Source organism: Doryrhamphus excisus, linkage group LG18 (genome assembly GCF_037039965.1).
Source record: "Doryrhamphus excisus strain RoL-2023G ecotype Guam linkage group LG18, RoL_Dexc_Guam_v1.1, whole genome shotgun sequence".
NCBI classification, from domain to species: Eukaryota; Metazoa; Chordata; class Actinopteri; order Syngnathiformes; family Syngnathidae; genus Doryrhamphus; species Doryrhamphus excisus.
The window spans coordinates 7681842-7705680 of NC_136374.1; the positions used below are offsets into that span (position 1 = coordinate 7681842).

General features: G+C 39.2%; 2 protein-coding genes across 3 annotated transcripts; one reads left to right on the forward strand and one right to left on the reverse strand.

Annotated features, from left to right (window-relative positions):
- Positions 1-276: 276 nt before the first annotated feature.
- Positions 277-3388, reverse strand: barx1 (BARX homeobox 1). Its single transcript, XM_058055064.2, has 4 exons — positions 2955-3388; positions 1600-1870; positions 928-1012; positions 277-793 (listed from the first exon to the last, which is right to left on the reverse strand). Exons 1-4 carry the CDS (start codon positions 3142-3144, stop codon positions 620-622), a joined length of 720 nt encoding a protein of 239 aa, XP_057911047.2. The 5' UTR covers positions 3145-3388; the 3' UTR covers positions 277-619.
- ptpdc1a (protein tyrosine phosphatase domain containing 1a) lies at positions 1636-21986 on the forward strand. Of its 2 annotated transcripts, XM_058055063.2 has the most exons (13): positions 1636-1847; positions 2972-3108; positions 3288-3343; positions 7840-8042; positions 10843-10938; positions 11455-11626; positions 11768-11848; positions 12014-12132; positions 13408-13545; positions 15714-16771; positions 17405-17587; positions 18756-18866; positions 20640-21986. In XM_058055063.2, the coding sequence occupies exons 4-13, from the start codon at positions 7934-7936 to the stop codon at positions 20757-20759; spliced, it is 2187 nt and encodes a 728-aa protein (XP_057911046.2). In that variant the 5' UTR covers positions 1636-1847; positions 2972-3108; positions 3288-3343; positions 7840-7933; the 3' UTR covers positions 20760-21986. The 2 variants fall into 2 exon arrangements, with proteins under 2 accessions (XP_057911046.2, XP_057911045.2); XM_058055062.2 differs by lacking the exons at positions 1636-1847; positions 2972-3108; positions 3288-3343 and adding an exon at positions 7058-7190.
- Positions 21987-23839: the final 1853 nt, after the last annotated feature.

Sequence of the window (23839 nt, forward strand, 5' to 3'; positions counted from 1 at the left end):
GGTAACTGGATGAAAATACAAGTAATTACTGAAACAGACTAACAAATATATGATTATGATATTAATTGTTATTGTTATTCTTGGACATCATGAATGTATGTATATGATAATTAATTAAATATGCTTTTACTGGCTTCTTAAAACAGTATTTCTTATTAACTTGTGTTTTGGCAAATGATACTGCTATAACTATTTATATAACTATTTTTCAGTTGTCAAATTAGGTAAAGTACATAATTTCCCTTGTGCAGTAAAGTTAAATAAATTGAGAATTGGGTTTGTAAAAATAGATTTAATCATTCATAACATACACAGGAGGAATGCAAAAGAGATGAAAGTACATGTTCTCAAAGTCTGGACACAAAATACATATATTATACAATTATTAAATTATACATAAATGTATTATTGATTGAAATAATGACCTATTTAATTAATGTATGATTTATTGCTGGGTGTATGAGTCCATGAGGCTTAAGGGACCGCCTGCAAATGTTTGCGTGCATGTGAATGTTGCTGAGTCAGGACGTGTAAAATATACAAATATACAAAAATGGATCTTATACAGTACATGTCTTCTTCCAGGACCACTGTTCATTTAAAACGTGACGTACTGACGTCATTCCAGCTGAACGTTCTCTGAGTGGGAGCTGCTGGAGGCTTCACTTGGCCCTTCTGTGGTGCTAGCAGAACATCTTTCCTGCTCACACAGATGCTCACTGCTCGGAATAGAATTCTTCTTTGGGCGGCCTTTGGGTTTAGTTGGAGATTCCAGACCTCCTCCCTGCAGCACCTCCACATGAACAACAGGAACATTCATTTCAACTTGCACAGAGCAACAATACATAAGACATTTGCAAAAAAGGTGTGTCGGAAATGCAAGAAATAATATTGGTAATAATAAATGACATATTCATGTTCACTTACCATTTTCTTCCACTTCATCCTCCTGTTCTGGTACCATGTTTTCACTTGGAGCTGACTCAGACCCAAACACTCTGCAAGGTCTATTCTGGAAGTGATGGAAACACACAATATTGTATTGTATATTATGTGATGATATGACATTATACAATATAAAATTATTTTGTATTGCAGTGAATTATGTATTATAATAAATAGCAGCTCAAACAACCACTAAGCCATAACTTTAAATGAGTTTTTAGCTTGTACTTAAACTCATCAAGTCCCAAAGTGACTATAGAAAAGCGGTTGTCACGTGACGGTCATGTGACTATTCCAGAATACGTCTTCTCCAAAATGGCATTCGTGTCAGGTAAGCTAGCTCATTTCTGAAGCATGATTATTTTTGTTCCATTTTTAATCAGTTTAACAATTGTAATGCAGTAATGAGGTGTCAAATATTACAAATCTTCTTCCTACAGTGTATTTCGTCAATAAATCCATCGAAAACAAGCTAGCATAATATCACTATCGGCGTGTTAGCTTTCAAGTTGTTATAGAAAGCAAAATGCTAACACTCAATAAATGTCTAAATAAAATTTCAACCATATTAATAATATAAATAAGTCATGTATCTGTAACATGTTTGTTAGTAGCATTATACTAGTACGTATATGACATTTAATGGATACCAACCTGTCCGGAGTAGAAAGGTATTTCTGCTTCTCGAAGCGTTTTTCCAGACCCATAAGTTGGAGTTCGGTGAAGACGGTTCTGCTGCGGCGGCCTTTCTTGCTTTTGCTGCTTCCGTCGGGTCCCTGGTCCACTTTCGCCCGCAGGAGGTGCAGGTCCAGCGGCAGGTGGTGTGAAGGCGCGCCGGCGTGTAGGTTCGGAGATGCGGACAGGAGCGGAGGGCCGAGAGGAGACATGGAGAACTTGACGAGGTTCGTCTGGTCCGCCTTCAACACTTGTGTCAGAAATAGACCAAAAATAATAATTCATCAAAAATACTAAATAAGACATCCAGTAAATTCATTCATTCAATGATAACTATTTCTATTTTATTTCTATTCATTTATATAACATTATTATACAGTAAATTAAGCATTCAATATTTGTTATGTGTAATACATACATTTGGCATAAATGAAAATCTATCATTTTAGTGCATTTAATAACTAAAATTGTCAATGATCTCGCGTTAACTCCAAGACACATTTAATACACCCGCAGTATCCTTGCAACTCATATTTTACATATTTTAATACATTTCCTATAATAAACTCATTTTGTGTGAAATTGCCAAGTATGATATTACAGTGTAATCATTATAATAAACGTGTGTGTGTTGTATCAACTAGTAATACTTCAAAGTATCGGTGATGAATACAATTTATATTAGCAATGATATCGTCTTCCATTTAAGGAACCAATTCAGTTTGATTTTTTCTAACACAAACTAAAGCACTCTGACCATCGTGTACTGTACATTATATTCATTATTTAAGGATATACTAGTACTCTCCTGACGTGTAATAACAATAATAATACAAATAATAATGTTAACGTGTGGGATTGGCCCTTGGCATATTTAAATATACAATTTAATAACCAAAACTACCCCAAAATAATTACAAAAATCCGTAATGTGCGGAGACAAGAACGAATGTTGAGTCCAATGACAGAAAAGTTGTGGATGATGATGAAAAGTAGAAGTAGTTGTTTTTTTTTTACATGTTGGAACGGGTTGACACATGTGGAAGTATTGGGGAAACATTAGGCGGTATAATAACTAACTAACTAACAACACTTTTAACGATAATTAATATATTATATAATAATTATTTCAACACATGAAAACATAATCATTCTAAAAGCGTGTTATTATAAGACAAAGCTGACATGCAGTGTGTTTGTTCATGAAATATACAGGATTTAACGTTTTAAATGGTGCATGAATATTTCTATTTTTCAGTATAGTCACAGCCTACAGACGTTTCTATAATAGTTAATACATACAAATAATATATGTGAAAATGAACTGTATGTACCCATGTGGCTGTGGAAGGCTGTGGTGGACAAGAGCGCGTTGACTCCGAACTTGAGGAGTTCTCCGGTGGGAGCGGAAACTTTGTGCTCCTGGTGATCTGTGAGGATCTCCTCCATCATGAAACTCCTGTAGCGATGCGTCCTGCAGGGATGGAGGTAAAGCGAGCCCATGTCCACAGGATGCTGCATCATCTTCTTGTTGTTTTAAAGATGACAGCAAGCGCTCATATTCCTTTTTTTTATCGACACATGGATGCTGTACGTGCAACGTATCCTCACAACGCCGCCGTCTTGGTCCTCTTCTGCTTTTTCCTGCAATGAAATGTGCAACAAAGAAAGTAGTCCGCTCTCCACCGCGTGGGAGGATCCGCCAACAACTTTAGTCAGCAGGGTGAGTTGACAAGATGATTTTTTTTTTTGTCTTTTAAGCTCCGCCTCGTTTTACTTACGTTGACTTCAACTTCCTGTCAACAGCCATTACACACACACACACACCAGCAGTGGCGTCATTAAGCCAATTTAGGGGGGATTTTTTTATCTTTTACTGATTTTTTTTCTTGAAATCTCTTTTTTTTCTTTATATTTCATATAATAGGGCAAAAGCAGGCTAATAAGCTAACTAGCCTACTAGTAGTAGTACAAGGAATAGTAATAATCAGAAGAAGAATAATAATGATAGTAATAATAATAGGCTAATTATTATTAATTATTAGGCTAATAATTGATCACTGTCCACTGGACAGAATGGTTGCAGAGCTTGAGCAGCGGTTTTGCAGTGTAGATTGTGTAGATTTGTGTAAATTTAATGGTGGCCTAAAACAATTATCTCTACTATATCTCTACTAAATCTGTCCAAAAGTGGGAAAGTTATATTCTTGTTCGTGATTTGTTTTTGGATTTTGGGATTTTTTTGGATTTTTTTTAATATCTACTACATTCATTCATATCCTGTGCATCTCCAGTGGGCTAAGCCCCCCCCCCCCCCTCCTGAGAACCTAGTGACGCCCCTGCACACCACACACTTTTAGTGAATATGTGTTGACAAATATACACTGTTAGTGTTGTGTATTTTTTGTATTTAGTTTGAAAGAGTGTGTCTACTATAGCCTATGTAAATGACCTTACAGATACTATAGTGCATTCTAACTATTGCACACTTCAAACCCTTCACATTATTGATGACAAGTATTGACAAGTAACAATATTATGTATACTTCCCACTGTACTGTTGTACAGTAATCCCCTGCAAAGGATCAATAAAGTATGCTGAAGGTTGACATTAAAGAGTCGATATCCTATATCTACTCATGATATGACATGAAGCAAAATACAGTACAGGGTGTTCCTAAAGTCTGGACACATAGACAAAAAAGCATTTTCCTGGTCATTTTCAAATTAAATATATCACATAGCAGACCAACATGGTGATAGATGAGAAGTGAAATTAAGTTTATAGAATTTACAGAAAGTGTGCAATAATTATTTAAACAAAAGTAGGTAGGTGCATAAATGTGGGCTCCCTTGTTGTTTTATTGATTTGAATACCTTTAACAATAATTATGCGGAATCAAAAAAGATCCTCTGTGGCGAATCTGTAATCAGGAAAAAGCTAAAAGAAACAAACCTACATATGACCTACACATGAGAAAGGGTATTTAAGGTGGCCAATTGCAAGTTGCATCTTCTCTGAAGAATAGCAACATGGTAGCCTCAAAACAACTGTCACATGACCTGAAAACAAAGATTGTTCAACATCATGGTGTAGGTGAAGGATGCATGGCGGATGAAAAACGCAGCATTCCAAGACAAACACTTGCTACCCACAGTAACATTTGGTGGTGGTTCCATCATGCTGTGCGGCCAGTACAGGTACTGGAAATCTTGTTCAAGTTGAAGGTGGCATGGATTCCAGTCAGTATCAGATTCTTGCCAACAGTGTTCAAGAATCAGTGACAAAAATGAAGTCACGACTGGAGACTTCCAAAAAGACAATGACCCTAAACACTGCTCCAATTCTACTAAGGAGCAAGTACAATGTTCTAGAATGGCCATCTCAGTCCCCAGACCTAAATATTATTGAAAATCTGTGGTGTGATTTAAAGTGGGCTGTCCTTGCATGGAAACCATCAAACCTGACTCAACTGGAGATGTTTTGGAAAGACAAATGGTCAAAAACCTTCAACCAGAATCCAGACCCTCATTGGAAAGCTATAAGGAAGCATTCATTTCTGCAAAAGGAGGATCTACTAAATATTGATGTCATTTTTTTTGTTGGGGTGCCCAAATTTATGCACCTGCCTACTTTTGCTTAAATAATTATTGCACACTTTCTGTAGATCCTATAAACTTCATTTCACTTCTCATCTATCACTGTGTTTGTCTGATTTATGATATTTAACTGAAATTGCTGATCCCAACAACCAGTGATTTATAGAGGAAAATCTTGAAAATTAGCAGTGTCCAAACTTTTTCATACCACTGTGTGATGTGATTATAAAAATATATGTTAAAATTTGGAATTATATATAAATATATATTTTTGCTGTATAGTGTATGTACCGTATCTTATATTCATGCAAGGTGTCCCGGGGGTCGAGATTATACAATTATAAAACACATTAATATATGAATAAAAACCCAATAACAAATTTTAATATAAAATGAATATATAATATAAATTTACCTCTTCAATGAACTGTAAATTATTTTTTATCAAAAATTATTTGCTTGTAATCATTTTAAAATATGTATTTTATTCACTATAAAGTTAGTTAAAATGACATGCGTGGGTTTTCTCCGGGTACTCCGGTTTCCTCCCACATTCCAAAAACATGCTAGGTTAATTGGCGACTCCAAATTGTCCATAGGTATGAATGTGAGTGTGAATGGTTGTTTGTCTATATGTGCCCTGTGATTGGCTGGCCACCAGTCCAGGGTGAACCCCACCTCTCGCCCAAAGACAGCTGGGATAGGCTCTAGCCCCCCCCCCCCCCCCCCCCCCCCGCGACCCTTGTTAGGATAGTGGTAGAAAATGAATGAATGAATGACAATATTTCAGGGCACTGTGTATTACAAAACAATATGCATAACATTGCTGCGTTTTCTGCAAAACCTGGAGCCCACATATAGAGACAGGAGACACCCACAAAAACACAGTAGACATGAGCACAGCTAGTAATATACAGCTAATAATCATTAATAATGATAATCATGCAAAAAAATAAACCATACTGCATCATGTGGAATAATAGCCAATAGCTGCGCTTCTAGAAATGCAATACATCAATCCAATCAATTATTATTATTATTAATTGCCAAGTGGCTGCAAGTGTGTCTTGTTGCTCCACCTCTTACAGGAAGTTAGGGAATGTGAGGTGGAAACATAAGAAGGAGGCAACAACTACAAAATAAGAGAGAGGAAGATAGGTGGCACAAACAATAGATTACATTGTTGTGGACTACAAATTAGTTCCACTGTTCCCTTTCAAATTAAAGTGACGGTTGCATCCCGGTAAACAATTATGTATCATATAATCGCTTCACAACACTCCAACACACAGCTACACGTTTGTTTTTTATTTCTATTAGGATATATTACTGTGTGAGAACAAAGATGGAGCCGTTAGGCCTGTGAAATAACAATAACACATAATGTTTAGGCACCTCTTTCCCGCCCACAGAAAGACTACCAGTTGGTGGAACACACGCTCCCCCTGGTGGTCATAGCTGAGATTGTGCCACATGTAATGTGGGATTTCAAGTGTTATCTTTTTTTTGTCGTGAAATAGTTGAAATGTGCATATTACCTTCAAATTGCAAGTACGTGAACATCAGTGATGGCATCTTTATTTCACCTGCCCTCCAGCTTGATAAAGTGCAGGATGCTACATTATTATACTACATCATAAGTCATACATTACATCGGCATATTACTACTGTTTAATATATAAAGTTTAGTTGTGGGTAGGTGATGAATATACAGACAGAGAACATTTCTTCTCTCCTACAAAACCTACATAAAAAACAAATAAGTTTGCTTCTATATTGACAATTTTGTTTGTTCGTTTTCACTTCAGTTATGTTACTACTTAACTCGTTATTGAAGGCAGATGTCATTCTATCAGGACGTCAGGATTAACATGAGACCACGTGACACAACCAGGAAGTGCAAGGAGGGCCAGACCATCTGAATCCACAAGGCTGGCAGAGCCTCCGAACGTCTGGTCTTCGTAGACCGGGTAAGCTACTGGCCTAGTAGGATGCAGACCCTTTAATTAAAACACAGCCGTATTGTGTAGTGACCACAGCTGTGTAACAATTCGGGGTCTGGATCCTTTAAAGGACCCAGCCATGACCGAAGGCCTGTCCTCATGAAAGTCCTCTAGCCGCGACTAGAACGATGTCAACACTTCCTAGTTGTGTCACGTGGTCACACCCTTTTTCGCTCCTTGTCCTTATATGCTGTATTTCTGCAGAGAAAAAAAGTTGGAGACCTAAATAATAATAAAAATTCATACATCACTTCCAACATCATATGCAAATAATATGTTTTAAGATCACACAAACACATTACAGCACAGACCAGTGGGCACATATTTAAAATGATAAATATGTCTTCTTTGACCACACTTCATCGCATGTGGAAAGATTTGTTCTTGCAATCTCAACTAAGACCACCAGAGGGAAGTTGTGTTCCACTACACTTGTGCACTCAAAAGATACAAAAGCAAAGTGCGCTATTTCCCCTTATTTCAATGAATCGGATCCAAAGACGATGTATAAGTGGTCGTTTTGCTGCTCCCCGATGATTACAAACACGTGAAAGAGAACAAAGTTGTGATCCATTTTAATCAGAGACTGTTTGCATGTTTGTGCCGTTGTTTACAGCCGTTACGTGACGTGACGCGACTCGTCATGGCTTGTCAACATGTCTGCCTGCAGAGTTAGCTTAACAAGCTAGCGTTACCTTGCTAGCCAAAGGATGTGGCTGGAGCATCCCCGTCGGTTATACAGCAGCGACAACGCACTCTCGGACGTAGAAGATGCAAGGGGCGCTCAAGAAAAGTGCAGACAAACCGTACAGGAGAAGGGTAAGTGGAGACATACGTTAGCATGAGCTAACACGGTAGCATCAAGGCATTAAGTTGCAGCATCAGCACCATTGACGGCTCATGCACATCATGTGTTTTCATGGACAAGACGGGTCATCATTTCAAAAACCCACAACTTGTTAATATTCATTAACGTCCACGTACAAGTAAATGTCATGTCACAATGAGAATGTCTTATGGCTATGATAGGGCGTGCTACCATTGCAATGATGATTAGTATTTTTTTTTCAATATCAAACGACTTTGATGGGTAGATACTGCATTGTGTTTGTGTACAATGATGTGCACAATATACACAAGGTTCTAGGTCCACCTACGAGTCAAGTATACATTTTAGTGTAAGTGGGAATTAGTACTAAAATTATAGCTAGATTAACATCTACATCACTCAAATTGAACACAGAACACACGCAGTTCTTGAAGGAGTCTAACTGGTGTGAATGAAGCAGGCAAACAGATTACATTTAAATAAAATTAATGTTTTGGAACAAAATGTCACAATAAAACAAACAGCCAGTCAAAACAATGATTTAATAAGCAGACAGCTTTTACTTTTACAACACCGCAACTTAAAGGAAATTTTGCCCGTCATTCACAATCCCTATGTGAAACATGATGATATATTTCTTTCCATTTTCTGTGCATTATAACATGAGAAAACAAGTTAATTTGAGATAATGCTGTCATTGGGCTACACCTACTTTGATTATGAAGCCCTGTAAAAAAAAAAAAAAAAATCCCTTAACAACGTTGCATCATTTGATATACATGCTGTGATCATGCATTAAAGGGGACCTATTATGCTTTTCCCACTTTTCTGACCTATATATGGTATTAGAATGTTGTATTCCTGTGTTAAATAATGGCAAAGTTTCAGATGAGGTTTGCACATTTGGGAGAGACCTATAAGAACTTTGTGATGGCTCAAAATGCTCGGTTTGAAAAAGCGTGGTAAAACCGTTCCTTTGTGATGTCACAATGCCTCGAAAGGGAAAGCCACATTTGTTTACAATTCCTAAAGACGCCACCATCAGGCACAAGTGGTTGGAGTTATTGATTCCTTACCAGCAAAAGAAATGCGTTTTAATCTATCAACGGCATTTCACACTGGACTTTTTTGTAAACATGGGCCAGTATGCAGCTGGACTAGCCCACAAACTTGCTGAAGCCTTACGTCTTTCCAACGTTACTTGGTCGTGTGGAGGAGTCAGAAGGGCAAGTAGTAAGTGTCAGTGTCCTAACTGAGTTTATTTTGTGAAAGTCATGGAGAAAAAGCGTTAATGCTACTTACCACGAGAGACATCTTGAAGTAACCTCTTTTCTTGAGAAACTTTGGCCTGTACAGTCAGTTTCCACTTCCGGATCGGATTCGGGATCCAACACATATGGCTGTATGTAAAAAGTGGACATTTTAAAAAGATAAATCGCCGTTTATCAACAAAGTTGGCGACACAAACTGGAAGTCTTCATATGCACTGGACAGTGGGCAAAATCACCATTTATTATGAGCTCTTATACTGATTCTAAATAGTTAGCGGCAAAAAACGCAAGTTTTTCTATGGCCTTGGCCTCGGCAGTGTGACCAGCCACAGCAGAGTGGGTGTGCCTGGAGGTGGGCCGTGGGTGGAATACATTAAAACAGACAATTTTCACAGTAACCACAGAATCCAAAGAAATACAGGTGAATAGGTGCAGATTCTGGAAGAACTAGAACAGTTTCTGCGCTGGTTATTGTGTGTAGCTGCTTGATAGGAGTCCACAATTCCACACAAAGGGCCGAAAAATGAGCATAAAAGGTCCCTTTTAACATGTACACTGATGATAACATGTAATAGTTGCAGTATCTTGCCGTATTTTGATTATTTTAAACTCTACCCAAATTTATTTCCTCGCCCCATTGATACGTATCTCTCAATTTCACTACAATAGCTGAGGAGTGGAGCACACATCTGGTGGAACACACAGCCATCCCAATGAGAGCGGACATCCTAAGTATTGTCGCTGCACAGAACTAGCATAAGTATGTGTATCAATGCGCCAAGAAAATAAGTTTGGGTTTATTTTTTAATACATTTTTTGTATATATTTGAATCATTGGAATAATCGTTGCAGTCCTAATATTATATGTTGAATAGTTTTTATTGTAGTTATTTTAAGTGAGACAGTATTGGCTGACTAATTGTATTGCGTAATGGTGTTTGCGTCGTGTAGCTGTGTTTGTTGATGTTATTAATAAGTGATTTCATTGAAAGGAAAGCATGTTTCCCCATGAAAAGTTAAAGACCAAGCACGGTGATCTTGCTGTTGTCAGCGGATCACACTGAGACAGAACCCCAAAGGTGCAGAATTTCACTCCTGCAAGCCCACAAGTGACAAAGTCATTTGGGGCTTTGATGAAACGTGAGCTTCCCTGACATTACTATGGAATTATTTAGAATCCCAGCAGTGTATATAGTTATACTACTGTACAGTTGTAAAATATACTAAAGTGTATTTTCAAAGGTGTTGCAATAACATCTTGAAGCGTCTCAGGTTACCTGCATTGGGAGATGCTTGTTTGTAATTCAGCACCTTCAGGGCTCCCACTTGTGTTGCCAAGCTCGTACCGGCCAGGTCCCAGCAGTGCAGCAGTCAGGACACTTTTTCCACAGTTACTGCTGTCTCCTGGGTCCAAGCAACAGAGCTGACACTCGTTTGTGTACAACACTTTGGGAATACCTTCTGAGCAGTAAGCAATTTGCGTCTTGCTGTCTTTGACGTTCTTCTCCACGCCTTTCAGACCATGCCATGGCAATCGGTGTCAGACTACTGAGGGACTTGCCTTGCTCCGTGATTGGAGTTCACAGTGCTGAGATCAGTACAGAGATGGAAACAGGTAAGAGAGCTCTGCAATACAATATTACTTATATAGTTTTTTATAAGCACTGGAATACATAAGTGCATGGTGAGTGTGCTTCTTTTTTGGGGAATGGAGGGAATATGTATTTTAATTTTAGTGTGTTTTTGGTATGTAAACCAAAACTCTTCAAATCCAAACTCAAAACTCATCTGTTCAAACTTTTTGGGGAATTCATGTGAAACATGAATACATATTTATGTCCCTTGTCTGTGCATTCCAACTAAAGAAGACAGGTTGGTATGGGCTAGCTAACATTGCATGTCATTGGGCAGTACCTAGTATTTCCGAAGCCCTGTAATATACTATGATCATGCATTAGCAAGTGTATTGACGATAACATGTAATACTTAAAGTATTTTGCCGTATTTTGCTGATTGGTATTAAATGGCTTGTAGCAAAAGAGTAGGTTGTGTCTTTTCCAGGCCATTATTTGATTGTGCAAGGTTAAATTAGAATTCTAGGAGTGTTTTAATGTGTCTGTCCTTCCCTCAGCTAATGTTAGGATCCCGACTGCAAAGTACACAAAAATGGGGGAGACTCTGAGATACGTCATCCCAAGTCACATGCAGTGCTCTATGGCTTGTGGAGGGAAAGCCTGTAAATATGAAAACCCATCTCGTTGGAGTGATGAGGAGCAAGCTATTAAAGGATTATACTCCTCCTGGTATGTTGACGATGGTGTTGCTGATGCTATGCTACAGTATGCTAAGGAATCATTCAGTAACACCCGTTTTGTGTTATTAAGTCACACCACTTTTGTGTTTTGGGTTCCTTCAACATATTTTTTCATGTCCTTTTTCTGCAGGGTTACAGACAACTTGCTAGCTATGGCAAGGCCTTCTTCTGAAATTATAGAGAAATATAATATAATTGAACAATTTCAAAGGTAAAGTACTGTATATTTTTTTACACATACACATGTGCATCCTCCATTTTTTTAATGCATATACAGTCCCTCACAAAATCATGGTTTGATCATTGCCCCCTCACTCTATTATGAATTTCCACACTAATTAAATGTTTGCTGTTTTGTGTTTTTTGTTTTGCTCAGGTGTGACGTGAAGACTGTCATCAACCTGCAGCGGCCTGGAGAGCATTCCAGCTGTGGCTATCCACTGGAGCAGGAAAGTGGTTTTACTTACAGACCTGAAACCTTCATGGAAGCAGGAAGTGAGTCTCTAGCTGCCTTTAACACATCTCCGATACTTTGCCTGTTTTGTTTTAATATTTTTCTATAGGTTAGCACCGCAGTTAATTTCCAAATTTGCTGCTGTCCACGTGGACAAGACATGTGTCTCCTAAAGTATTATAGTCAGATGAGACAAAGATTTATTTATTGGTCCACAATGATGAAGTACATTTGGAGGAGTCAAGGTGATGATTCAGACCTAAAAAAAAACTGCAGCATCATCTTGGGGCTGGCTGTCAGTGGTACTGTTCCACTGTACAAAGGGGATGGAAGGACTACCTCCAATTTCTTTAACTATATCGCAAATCAGCAAAGCAGATGCATGAAACATGGAAAGAAGTTATCTTGCCGTATTTTGCTGATTGGTGTTATAAGATCTTGGGAGATTAAAACAGGATTAAAACATTTCTCCTTTAGAAAAAGACTGAATGAGACTATAATAATAAATGAATTCATCATTCGTTAAGGAAGGGGTGTGTTCCAAATGGACATTGATCCCTAAAATGCATCTTAACTGGTTTTGGAATGCATAAAGCAGGTTGAAGAGTATGGTGTTGTTTATTTATGGTCCGATACCATGTCACATGGGTACTTTTGAAACGGTTCAGGTACTTAAACCAGTACTTGGAAAAAGGAAAAGGTGTACATTTTACAGAATAGTACCGTATTTTCCGGACTATAAGTCCCACTTTTTTTCATAGGTTGGCTGTTCCTGTGACTTATACTCCAGACGACTTATAAATGAAAAAAACTGTTTATGTTACATAAACACTGGACACCTTTTCTGTTCATGTTTATTTTTCTTGTAGCTGAATAACCATTGTGTTAGCATATCTTACATCTATTCAACCTGTTCTCTATTATTTTATTGTTAGAACTTGCCTTCCAAGAGGACATAATGTCTGTTTTGGTCAAGTAGTTTGTAAAATTACCAGCAAAAAATGCGACTTACTCCAGTGCGACTTATGTATGTTTTTTTTCTGCCTAATTATGCATTTTTGGCCTTGTGTGACTTATACTCCAGAGTGACTTATAGTCCAGAAATTCCGGTAATTTAAATATTTAAATAATATAAATAAAACAGAAACTGAGTAATGAATTCACAGTGTGAATGCTATTGTTTTTTTATTGTTTTATTGTCCCAGGCCTAGTGCCCACGAGACAAGAACAAGAAATATTGTCACATTTTACTCTTGTGACACACCTAGTGTACTATAGGTCCATAATGGCATTATTTTTTTGTTTTTATGTTTCAGTTTATTACTACAACTTTGGGTGGAAGGACTATGGTGTTGCATCGTTGACGACAGTTCTTGATATGGTAAAAGTCATGTCATTTGCTATCCAAGAGGGGAAGATTGCTGTTCACTGCCATGCCGGTCTTGGAAGAACAGGTTTGTAAAGTCAACCCTGAACCAGAGCCTTCCTCCCTGCATTTCTCCACTAATTTGTATGGGTGTAGTGGTACATGCAACAGTAAGGGTTTGAACAGTGGGAATGATATATTTGTAGTAAAGTTCCTTTTTGTTTGAAGCATAGTATGAATGCTTGTCCAGGAAAGGCCAAGTGTTCCTAAAAATGAGACCACCGAGGAGGCTTTTCAAGCTCTGACCTTTCCTCTGCACCATCACTAGCCATGACTCCAGCTAACCAAAAACCGGGCTGCACTGTATTTGTTAAAGTAAATGTAAAATGCAACAAACTCTTTCTGTCCCTCACTTTTAATGTGCACCATGTGGTAAAATAGTATGCCTCTGTAACAAACTGAATGTACTGTACCGAGAAAAGTTCAAAGGTTACTATATTTGTACTTAAAGGTAAACTTGTTTTGCACCCAGCAAGATCAGCACATCCATTAACATGCAGGAAAATCACAGACATGCCATAAAAAGACCTACCATACCACAAGTGCTAAAAAAACATTTAGATGGGATTACATATACAGTGGTGTAAAAAAAGTGTTGCCCCCCTTGCTGATTTGATATTTTGCATGTTTGTCACACATAAGGCGACCTATTGTGCGTTTTCCACGTTTCTGATCGATAAATGTGGCTAGAATGTTCTATTCTCCTGTTAAAAGATGCCAAAGTTTCAGATAATGAGGTTTGCGTATTAGGAAGGGAGCCCTAGAAGAAGTTTGAGTTTGAGTTTTTTTCAAACACCAGTTCACTGTGACGTCAGTCAGCCTGACTTTCTTATATGGGTGTTCCTAGGTACAAACTGTAGGCTTGATTTCACCGTGTTAGTACGGAGCATTGGCTTCCAGGGAATATTTATTCAGGTTTGAGGGAAAACTAACTTGCCTAAAGAGGCAGAAATCAGGCAGAAGTGATTGGAGTTCCAGATTTCCGATCAGCAAGACAAAAATATGGGACTGTTTTTGTTTTTGGACTATCTGCCAGACTGTGGTTGAAGCGTGATTACTTTGTCATGTTGAAGTGTAAGAAGGAAGCGCAATTCTGTAAGTAACAATTTATCAGTGTCCTGTGTTTATTTTGTGTAACTAAGCGGTTGTGTAGCATTATAGAGTGTGCATACAGGGAGCGTCTTACCTGCATGCATGCAAATTACAAGCTCACTGATGTCTGAAGTTGCTAATAGCCTTTTCCACCACAATCGGTGGATCTACCCAACACAGGTACTCCTGCAAAAAGCGTGTAATGGCCTCATTTCCACAACCGATGTTGTTGTGCCAAGATTGTTTGCACTCAATTAATGTGGACCAATGTTAACACTCTTTGAGTTCATACACGGTAAGTCAGGTGTCTCCAACCAGTAGCTCTCCAAAGGGTTCCTTCATTGATTATCAACTCCTATACTGATAAAATTAGAAAGTGGGGTCCGGCAGTCGTCTGGAAGACCTCGGGAGCGCTTGGTAGTGGGACCAATCACAGTGGACTGGGTATGCCCAGAGGCGAGTTTTGGGGAGAATAAATTAAAACAGACCATTTTGGAACTCTAAGGAAATACAGCTGGAATAGGTGCCGATTCTGGAAGATCTGGAAAGCTTTCTGTGCGCGTTATCGTGTCAAAAATCAGCATTATCGGTCTCCTTTAAATGTTTCAGAAGTTAATACAACTGAACAAATAATAAAATAATAAAGTATAAAATAAAACTTTAAATGAAACTTTTTTCAATTCATTCGCTACCACAGATGTATTTATAAAAAAATACATCACTCCCAGGAAGTGAAAAGGCTTGGACCCAAGTTGCATGAAGGTGGTTACTCATTGAAGGGACATAGAGAATAAACACAGGGGAGACAACACACAACTGGTGGTGAGCCAGTAGAAGTACTTCCATCCATTCATTTTCTATGGCACTTCACTAGGGTCAATTCCAGGGCACATATAGACAAACAACCACTCACACTCACATTCATACCTATGGACAATTGAGAATCGCAGATTAGAGTAGAAGTACCTATTCTGAGAAAATGTACCATTACACCCTTACTGTATGTGTTATGTAACAAGGATGTTTTGTTTGTGCTTATCATGCGTTGTCTGATCCAACTTGTGTTTCAATTGGATATTTGTTTTTGCTTTTCTCTCTCTGCAGGTGTGTTGTTGGCTTGTTACTTGGTCTTCACATGTCGGATGAACGCTGACCAAGCCATCCTGTTTGTGCGAGCCAAGAGGCCCAATTCTATTCAGACCAGAGGCCAGCTGCTGTGCGTCAGGGAGTTTGCCCAGTTCCTGGTTCCTCTCAGAAACGTCTTTTCCTGTGCAGAACCCAAAACCGGCGCCGTGACTTTGTCCCAATACCTAACCAGGCAGCGTCATCTGCTGCATGGCTATGAAGCACGGCAGATGAAGAATGTACCCAAGTTGGTCCAGCTGGTTTGCCGGCGTCTTGTTGACATTGCGGCCAACCGACAAGTGGTGATTGAAGAGGAGTGGCTGGACATCCCTGACCTCACCGCTGAGGTGGAGAAGACTGTATCCCAACAGGCCCTTCAGCAGCTTGGGAAGGAGCTAAGAGGGAAAGGCATCCCGGTGTCTCCTTGCTCATCCAATCCCTTTAGTCCGATGCAGACCAGACCTGCTCAAGATCAACCTCTCATCAGTGATAATGAGCTTGACCCACTTTGGAGGCAGAATGCAGCAACCCCTCTGAGATCCTCTCTGTCCAACAATAAGAACCTCAGTTACAGCGATTCTGTCCTAAACAAACTTGAACCACATCAGCGTGATTTTGCAGGTTGCAAGAGCAGCACACGACCAATTCACTGTTTAAACAAACATTCCCGATCACACAGTAGCCTTACTGCCTCTTCATTTCATTCTCAGGACATTGCTACAAGCATTCTTGAAACCGGATGCCCGTTTGTGAAAACAATTCTTAGCATGGGTGATCCTGGTTTGTCTTTAGCGTTGTCTAAGCAGGAAATGAAAGGTCACTGTTACACCACACTGCCAGTTTTGCCAACCAAAATGGTAGCCGGTCAAGAGATGCAGGAAATGCACGTCCCAGCCAATGATGGGGATAACGCTGTGCTTCCCGTACCTACTCTCCATTCTGAGCTGTCCCCAGAGAGCAGAACCCTTCAAGTGGCCAAAGCGCTGGCCATGGACCAGACAGACAAGGATGTCACTGCCAAGGTCACAATGTGGCAGGTAGGCTGCTAAATTTCCAAAAGATCTGACACGAGTCTAATGAAATAATCAGTCCTACTGACTAACACTCAAAGTTCATTGGCAAAAATCTTCATTGAAGAAGAATGGAAGACACAAGAAAGGAGCAGCATGTTAACTCATTCTAACTCACAACTTAACATGTAATGTAAAATGCTGTATAAGTATTAGTAGTAAGTACAGTAGTGCTGTATAAGTATTTAACACCATACTGATTTTTTTAAGTGTTAAGTTTTTAACAGATTTTTTTTTCTATGACAAAATCTATTGTGCATCTATACAGGTTTTTGATGCAACTTTTGTGTTCAATCTACTTAGATTGTGCAGTCTTAATGTTGCAACAGTAACGCAAGTGTTAACATCATATTGATTGTGTTAATCATATTCAGTCATTTTTATAGTGCTTTTCTAACTTCAAGGTACTCAAAGCACTTTGACACTGTTATGCGCAACTGAAGGAACATAAGGATAATTCAACATTGTCACAGTAAGACAGAGGAATCGAACCAGCAACTTTCAGTTTGGGAGACGACCACTCTACCACCTGAGCCATGCCGTCCTAGTGTATTTATATTTGTATTACCTTGTTACATTCTTTTTTTTTGTGGTTGACAGACAGAGTTGAACTCCAAAGAGGGTGCGTGGGAGAAGCTGTGCATGGAGAAAGATCCACTGGTACTGTCCAGTCTCATGTGGTCCTGGCTGGAACAGTTGAGGGAGCCTGTCATCAGCAGTGAAAATGTCAAATCTCTGACTGAGAACGTAAACCCACAGACGGCACTAGACTCTCTGGAAAAGGTAGCTTTGGTTCTTCTGTTTCTTGTTCATTTGGATGTTCTTTGCCAAAGTTATCAAAAGTGGAAGAAGAATCAGGTGCACCATGTTTATCAGTAGGCCCCTTCCTGCTTCAAAGATGATGACACGATGTGGTGCGAGAAACGGTTATGGTGTCACACTTGACCGGGGTGTCCAGACTTATTCCAGCTAGGGCAACATACTGAAAAATCAAAGCATGCAAAAACCACCACAGCCCAATCATTTTGTAAAGAAAACATGTAGATATGCTAAGACGTTATATACGGCTGTATGAAAAAGTGATTGCCCCCTGTTAAAACATAACTTCATTAAGATCTAGTAGTGTAGCAAAGCTTTGGGAGTCCAGCAAACCACAAATGGCGAAAACATGGAACAGTTGTGAAACTTCCCAGGAGTGGCCAGTCAACCAAAATTATCCTAAGAGCACAGCAACAACTCATTCAAGGGGTCACAAAAGACCCCACAACAACATCCAAAGAACTAATGACTAAACCATACAAAAAAACACTGGCCAAAAACAACCTGCATGGTAGAGTTCCAGGACCAAAACCACTGCTAAACAAAGAGAACATTATGGGGTTTTTTTCCAGAACACATCTTGATGATCCCCAAGACTTTTGGAACATACTCTGTGGTCTGACGAGACAAAACTTTAACTTTTTGGAAGGTTTGTGTTCCATTACCATCCATCCATTTTCTATCACAGAAGTATGCTGGAGCCTAAAGAACATCGTACAAATGGTAAAATATTATGGTTGTAGTGTGATGGTCTGGGGCTGTTTTGCTGATTCGGGACCTGGAAGACTTGCTGTGATAAATGGAACCATGACAACAGGGTTGAATACCTTTTCTAGGTTGGGAAAATTCCCATGCATCCTCCAGTAGCCTTGCAAGGGTGTAGAGTCTAATCCATGGAGCTTCACACTCCGATACCACTCTAGCAAATACTGTCAATCACCATCCTGAGTCCTGATGCATTAATGCGATTTCTAAGAGGTGTCATTACATTACATTTATTCCCTGCAGTACTAATGTACTTTCTGTATTTGAACTAATACATTCTAAGATTACATTAGAAGATGTCTTGATCTTTGCAAATAATACGTTATCATTTGTTCCTTTAATGTTCATTAAAAATTCCCTCCTACAGGGCCACCGACTCACTCTGTTGTGTATCCTCGACTGTGCTGCTCATCTCCTGCCAACGCCTGAAGAAGTGGAGACGAGTTTTCTAAAGAAAACCATAAAAACCTTTACGAAAGTGAGTATGCTTACACATCATATTTGTTACGTTCATTTTGGGCTCTCACTGATTTATTTTAGACCGTAGTTTTTCCAGGGTGTCATGATTATACCACAACATACATGTACATGGTTGTTTAAAGGCAAGAATTGGGTGCACTAAAATTTATTTTAGTTTGCACATGTTCAAAATGATTCATACAGGTTGAAAACTGCCTGTTTATGTACATGTACAGGTAGTATTTCATTACTTTCTGTAAAATATCATAACATTAAATGACTTTTTCTTATTTTCTGGCTTTGAATAAAATGTAGTGTCCCCAATGCACATGTGTGCATTACAATACAATTAATTTGAAGAATTCTGAGGTTTACTCACCTTTTTAAACACACTGCTATTATTATGAACATAACTGTATATACAGTACACAAATGCTAATTGTCTCTTAGCCAGTTTCAACTCGACCAGTTACTTTTTGTGACCATCAACAAGCTTCTAGCATAATTCTGACTGGATATCTGTACTGGATAGCTTTTCATGCTATCTTTTTCTGCCATGTGTTTAAAAAAAAAAGCATTGTGGCATCATATAGTAAGAATAATAAGTATTCAACCCAATGATCAAATTCTTTTTTAGCATTTTTATGTTCACTGGAACCTTGGTTCGTGGCCTTAAACCGTCCCAGAACTCCAACCGAAACATACTCAAATATTTTTTTCTTGTAAGAAATAATGTAAATCCAATTAATGTATTCCAGAAAGCCAAAAATGTTAACACATAACATGTTTTTATAGTGTTACAATACTAGTTTTACCTGCACAAAACTGTTCAGAATACATCTGAATGATGAATGATGGAAGTTCTCCATCTAAGTCCAGCAAGGGATTATTTTCTGATTGTATAGAGCAGAGATAGGGAACCTATGGCTCGGGAGCCAGGTAGGGCTCTTTTGATGACTGTATCTGGCTCTCAAGCATTTCTTACCACAATAAAAATGTATTTTTGCTAACATTTTAAAGTAAACCATCACAGAAATGACTGTTAAAAATAATATTCAAAATCAACAACTTTCTTATGCATTTTAATCCGTCCATCTATTTTCTTCTGCAATACGGCCAACCATATCTATCTTTCCTGATGATATTTTCCAGGTCAAACACCAAAACTCGATTATTACTGGGTAATGCGGTAGTGTACCTCATGTAAACTTTCCTCCTTTAGTCAAATAGTCACCTAGCTAAAGCTGCAGAACCAAGCCTTCTGGCAAAGATGGCCAAAAGAATGAAATATACTGAGTATGGTGCAAAACCATGCAGCGGCAGAAGTTGTATTAATGGCAACAAGTATTTGATTTATTATTAGACACTGCGCTGCTCACGAAAGTGTGCTGGCCACACCCCATTGGCGTGGGGTAGTGTGCCTGGTCTACATAATTAGAGCCCATTATATCTAAAACTGTTGGTCTTACATAAAAATGCACCCATTTTATTGCATTCAATGTTTAAAAAAATGTATATGGCTCTCACAGATACACATTTTAAAATATCTGGCCTTCATGGCTCTCTTCGCCAAAAAGGTTCCCGACCCCTGGTATAGAGTATAATTAAAAATTTTGAAATACAAATATTCAGAAAATGTATTATTGACTTGTTATCCACAACCCACCCAAAAGTGGTGTTGGGGGGGAATCCTTCAAATGAGTCTAGAGTGGCCCAAAATGAATGATTGATGCCTATGACATGCTATTGAGTGTAAGAAGATGTGTGTTGGTGTCACCCCCCCCCCACCAAGATGGAGTCGTCTTCGGGGGAGAATCAGTGGTTATACAACACACTCAAAGAAATCCTGACTTGTATTCTTCATGATCTGCAAAACAAAGCTTTGCAAATGAAGGAGAATGGTACGTCCTAATCCGATGATGACAACTCATCGACTGGGTTAAAGACAGCTTTTTGTTACGTGTTAACCAAATACGATGTGGAATGTTGCATTCCATATTGTTTCAAGCTCATACTACACTCTTTTGACACACTGCCATACTTAACCATCATGTGCCACTCTTCTCAGGTTGTCTAATGTCATGTTTTTATTAAATGTCACATTAGCTTAGAAGGCTTTTTCTAGTGTTGATGGCTCGTATTTAAACCAACACACTGTATGTTAACATGTCTTCTCATGGGATAATACTTCATATCAGTTGTATGGTCCGTTTTCTCCTCTCAATACTATTTGACATCTATTTAGAACCCGCAAGGCGTGCTGGGTCTCTTCCTGTTTCGGAGGTGTGTGTGTGAGACTCCAAGCATGCTTTGTGGTTAATAAATTATTATAAAATAGTCTTGTTTGCATGTATTTTAGCGTATAAGCATCTTCCCTATGATACAGGAGGGGTGTCTAAACTTTTTACAGTGAGGGTTGCAGACATAAAAATGAAAGGATTGGGAAAGTCCGCTTTGATACATTTTGTACTTTAAACTATCTGAACAAAACATCCACGTCTTGTCTTTGTGTTATATCTGACATAGCACATTAGTGTCATACTGAGCACCAATAAAAAAACAAGATACAATTCACAAATGGCCCTTGGTTCATACTTTGGACACCATGCATGTAGCTTGCAGGTAACAGTATTGGCTTGTGTTTTTCTAGGTATTTCAACAGTAACGGTGTGTAGTGAGTCTATTAAAGCTGTACACTGGTAACTACTACCTTCCGTTAGTATTGTCCCTTGAGAAGATGTGATTTGAAACCCAAAAATATCAAACATGAATCAAATTTCAAAGCCGTGGTCTTAAGTTATTGCAGTTATTCCACTTTTTAATGTCCTTCTTGTTTGTGCAGCAAAATGCCTGCCTGCATATTTTTGTCATGCTTGAGAAAACCACTGCCGCATCCTGCTGATGTAATGTATGGTTCTGCTTTGATGTGCTCATTTGCGTGTTGTGAGAATTCTCATCATAATGTACAGAACACGATGTAACACACTGTAGCCACATGGCCAATGTACAACTCTTATATTATTATATGACTGACAAAAGACATGATTTGTGTCATTTTCATTTTCAAACAATGTTTCTACTCTTTCATCAGGCAGCTTCTTAAGGATTCAAATATGAATGAAATAAACGCTCCCAAGTGTGGAACTTGTTCCTTTGCAGTCTTCTTGTCTACAATATGATTGTATTGTCTTACTGTATAATGTAGCAGTTGAAGGATTGTCTGTTTGTCTCCTATTTTTTGTGTCTCACTCATATAATCAAGTAGAACCGAGCAGCCTCAAGCAACTCACATGACACATAATTACTTCCAGGTACATACAGCGTCGGTACTCTCCCACACATCCACACAGACACGCTTTTGACTAACTACAGATAACAGGAGGACCTGGCATCTGCAGCTGCGGCCTGCTGATAACGGCTGGCTCCACCGCTCCACCCCGCCCGCCCTGAGTTGGTGAGAAGACGTCTGCCTGTGATTCGCCAGAGATCTACCGACATTTCTTAGCATAATAAAAGCCGGGCATGGACAGTTAGCTGTGCTCTTTTCTTCTGACGTGTAAGTCAAGCCAACGTTGCTGTAGGTGTGCAGGGAAAGACTTATGATTCCGGAGCTCCGTGTAATCTGACTGGTCTGAGAGTAAACCATATAACTGGTTCGTTGTCATCTCCTGCCTCCAACACGACACCCACGGGAATACTGACAGAACAGGAGGTCAAATTCCAACACAGTATAGTATGTGTCTTACTTTGATTGGCCAAAAATGAGAAGTGATCATGCATCCTGACAGTGGTTTCTTAAGGGGAGGAGAGGGTGATCTGGGCTGTGAAGACACATGCAGCACGGACACGGAAACGTGGGGAGCTGGCAGAGGTTTCGCTTTTAAAATTTATATTTACGCGGGCAAGCTATTTATTTATTTAGAGCTCCCCCTCACGCAGTTTAAAGCTGGGCCGCACCATGACTTTCTGCAGCCTATGTAATGTATTTAGCGTAAGTGTGATATCATTAATTGTGCTAATCCCACAATAAAATACACAGAAATGTCATACCGGAGGCTTGTGCTGAAATTTCCTCATCCCCAGTGGGGTTCTGTGTGAGCTGGAAGGTGCTTGTCGCTGCCGTCCTTCCATTTGGACAACACACTATATTTTTTATTCTCTGTGGAATGAATTTGACTGCCAAAATGGAGGATTATCCTGTATATCCAAGCCCACCAAAGTATCAGAACCTCCCCGGTGGAAGGATAGGGTGCATACACTTGTACTGGTACTGGTTGGCCTCAATGTGTGGCACATCGACGGCCGTTCATCTATTTATTGCTGCTCCTTGTTGTTAGGCTATATTAAATGGAAAATGATTATGGAAATTATTCTTTGCTGCACAGTGCATGTGTGGTTAGCACACAGGCCACACAGCTAGGGCACCCAAGTACAATTCCACCCACAGGTGGAGAACATGTGGCGTTTGCATGTTCTCCCGGTGCGTGCGTGGGTTTTTCCGAGGACTCCGGTTTCCTCCCACATTCCAAAAACATGCTAGATTAATTGGCGACTCCAGGTATGAATGTGAGTGTGAATGGTTGTTTGTCTATATGTGCCCTGTGATTGGCTGGCCACCAGTTCAGGGTGTACCCCGCCTCTCACCCGAAGACAGCTAGGATAGGCTTCAACATACCTGCGACCCCTGTGAGAATAAGTGGTAGAAAATGAATGAATGAATGAATGAATGAATGAATGAATGACTGATTCACTTTTGGTTAAACTCCGATGAGCAACCTGTATTACCATCCAATCGGTGCCTCACCAGTCATGCAACTCACTGGAGGATGGAATGGAATATTTCCATAGTTAGAGCACAGAAAACCTGTTTACCACCTCCTAAATACACTTTTTAAGCATTATTAGAGCCCTCAAGACATGAAATAACACCCCTATAGTCACTTTTACACTCCTATTACCCAATATGGTATAAGACTTGTGTGTCACTGTAAA

What these genes read in the sequence shown, in the direction of transcription:
- barx1 (XM_058055064.2), bottom strand. Translation starts at nt 3,144, where the DNA reads ATGATGCAGCATCCTGTGGACATGGGCTCGCTTTACCTCCATCCCTGC. An exon ending in AGCCTTCCACAGCCACATGG is followed by an intron (nt 1,871 to 2,954) that starts GTACATACAGTT and finishes TTCTGACACAAG; the next exon opens with TGTTGAAGGCGGACCAGACG. An exon ending in GGATGAAGTGGAAGAAAATG is followed by an intron (nt 794 to 927) that starts GTAAGTGAACAT and finishes GTTCATGTGGAG; the next exon opens with GTGCTGCAGGGAGGAGGTCT.
- ptpdc1a (XM_058055063.2), top strand. Translation starts at nt 7,934, where the DNA reads ATGTGGCTGGAGCATCCCCGTCGGTTATACAGCAGCGACAACGCACTC. An exon ending in CAGTACAGAGATGGAAACAG is followed by an intron (nt 10,939 to 11,454) that starts GTAAGAGAGCTC and finishes TCCTTCCCTCAG; the next exon opens with CTAATGTTAGGATCCCGACT. An exon ending in AACCTTCATGGAAGCAGGAA is followed by an intron (nt 12,133 to 13,407) that starts GTGAGTCTCTAG and finishes TTTATGTTTCAG; the next exon opens with TTTATTACTACAACTTTGGG.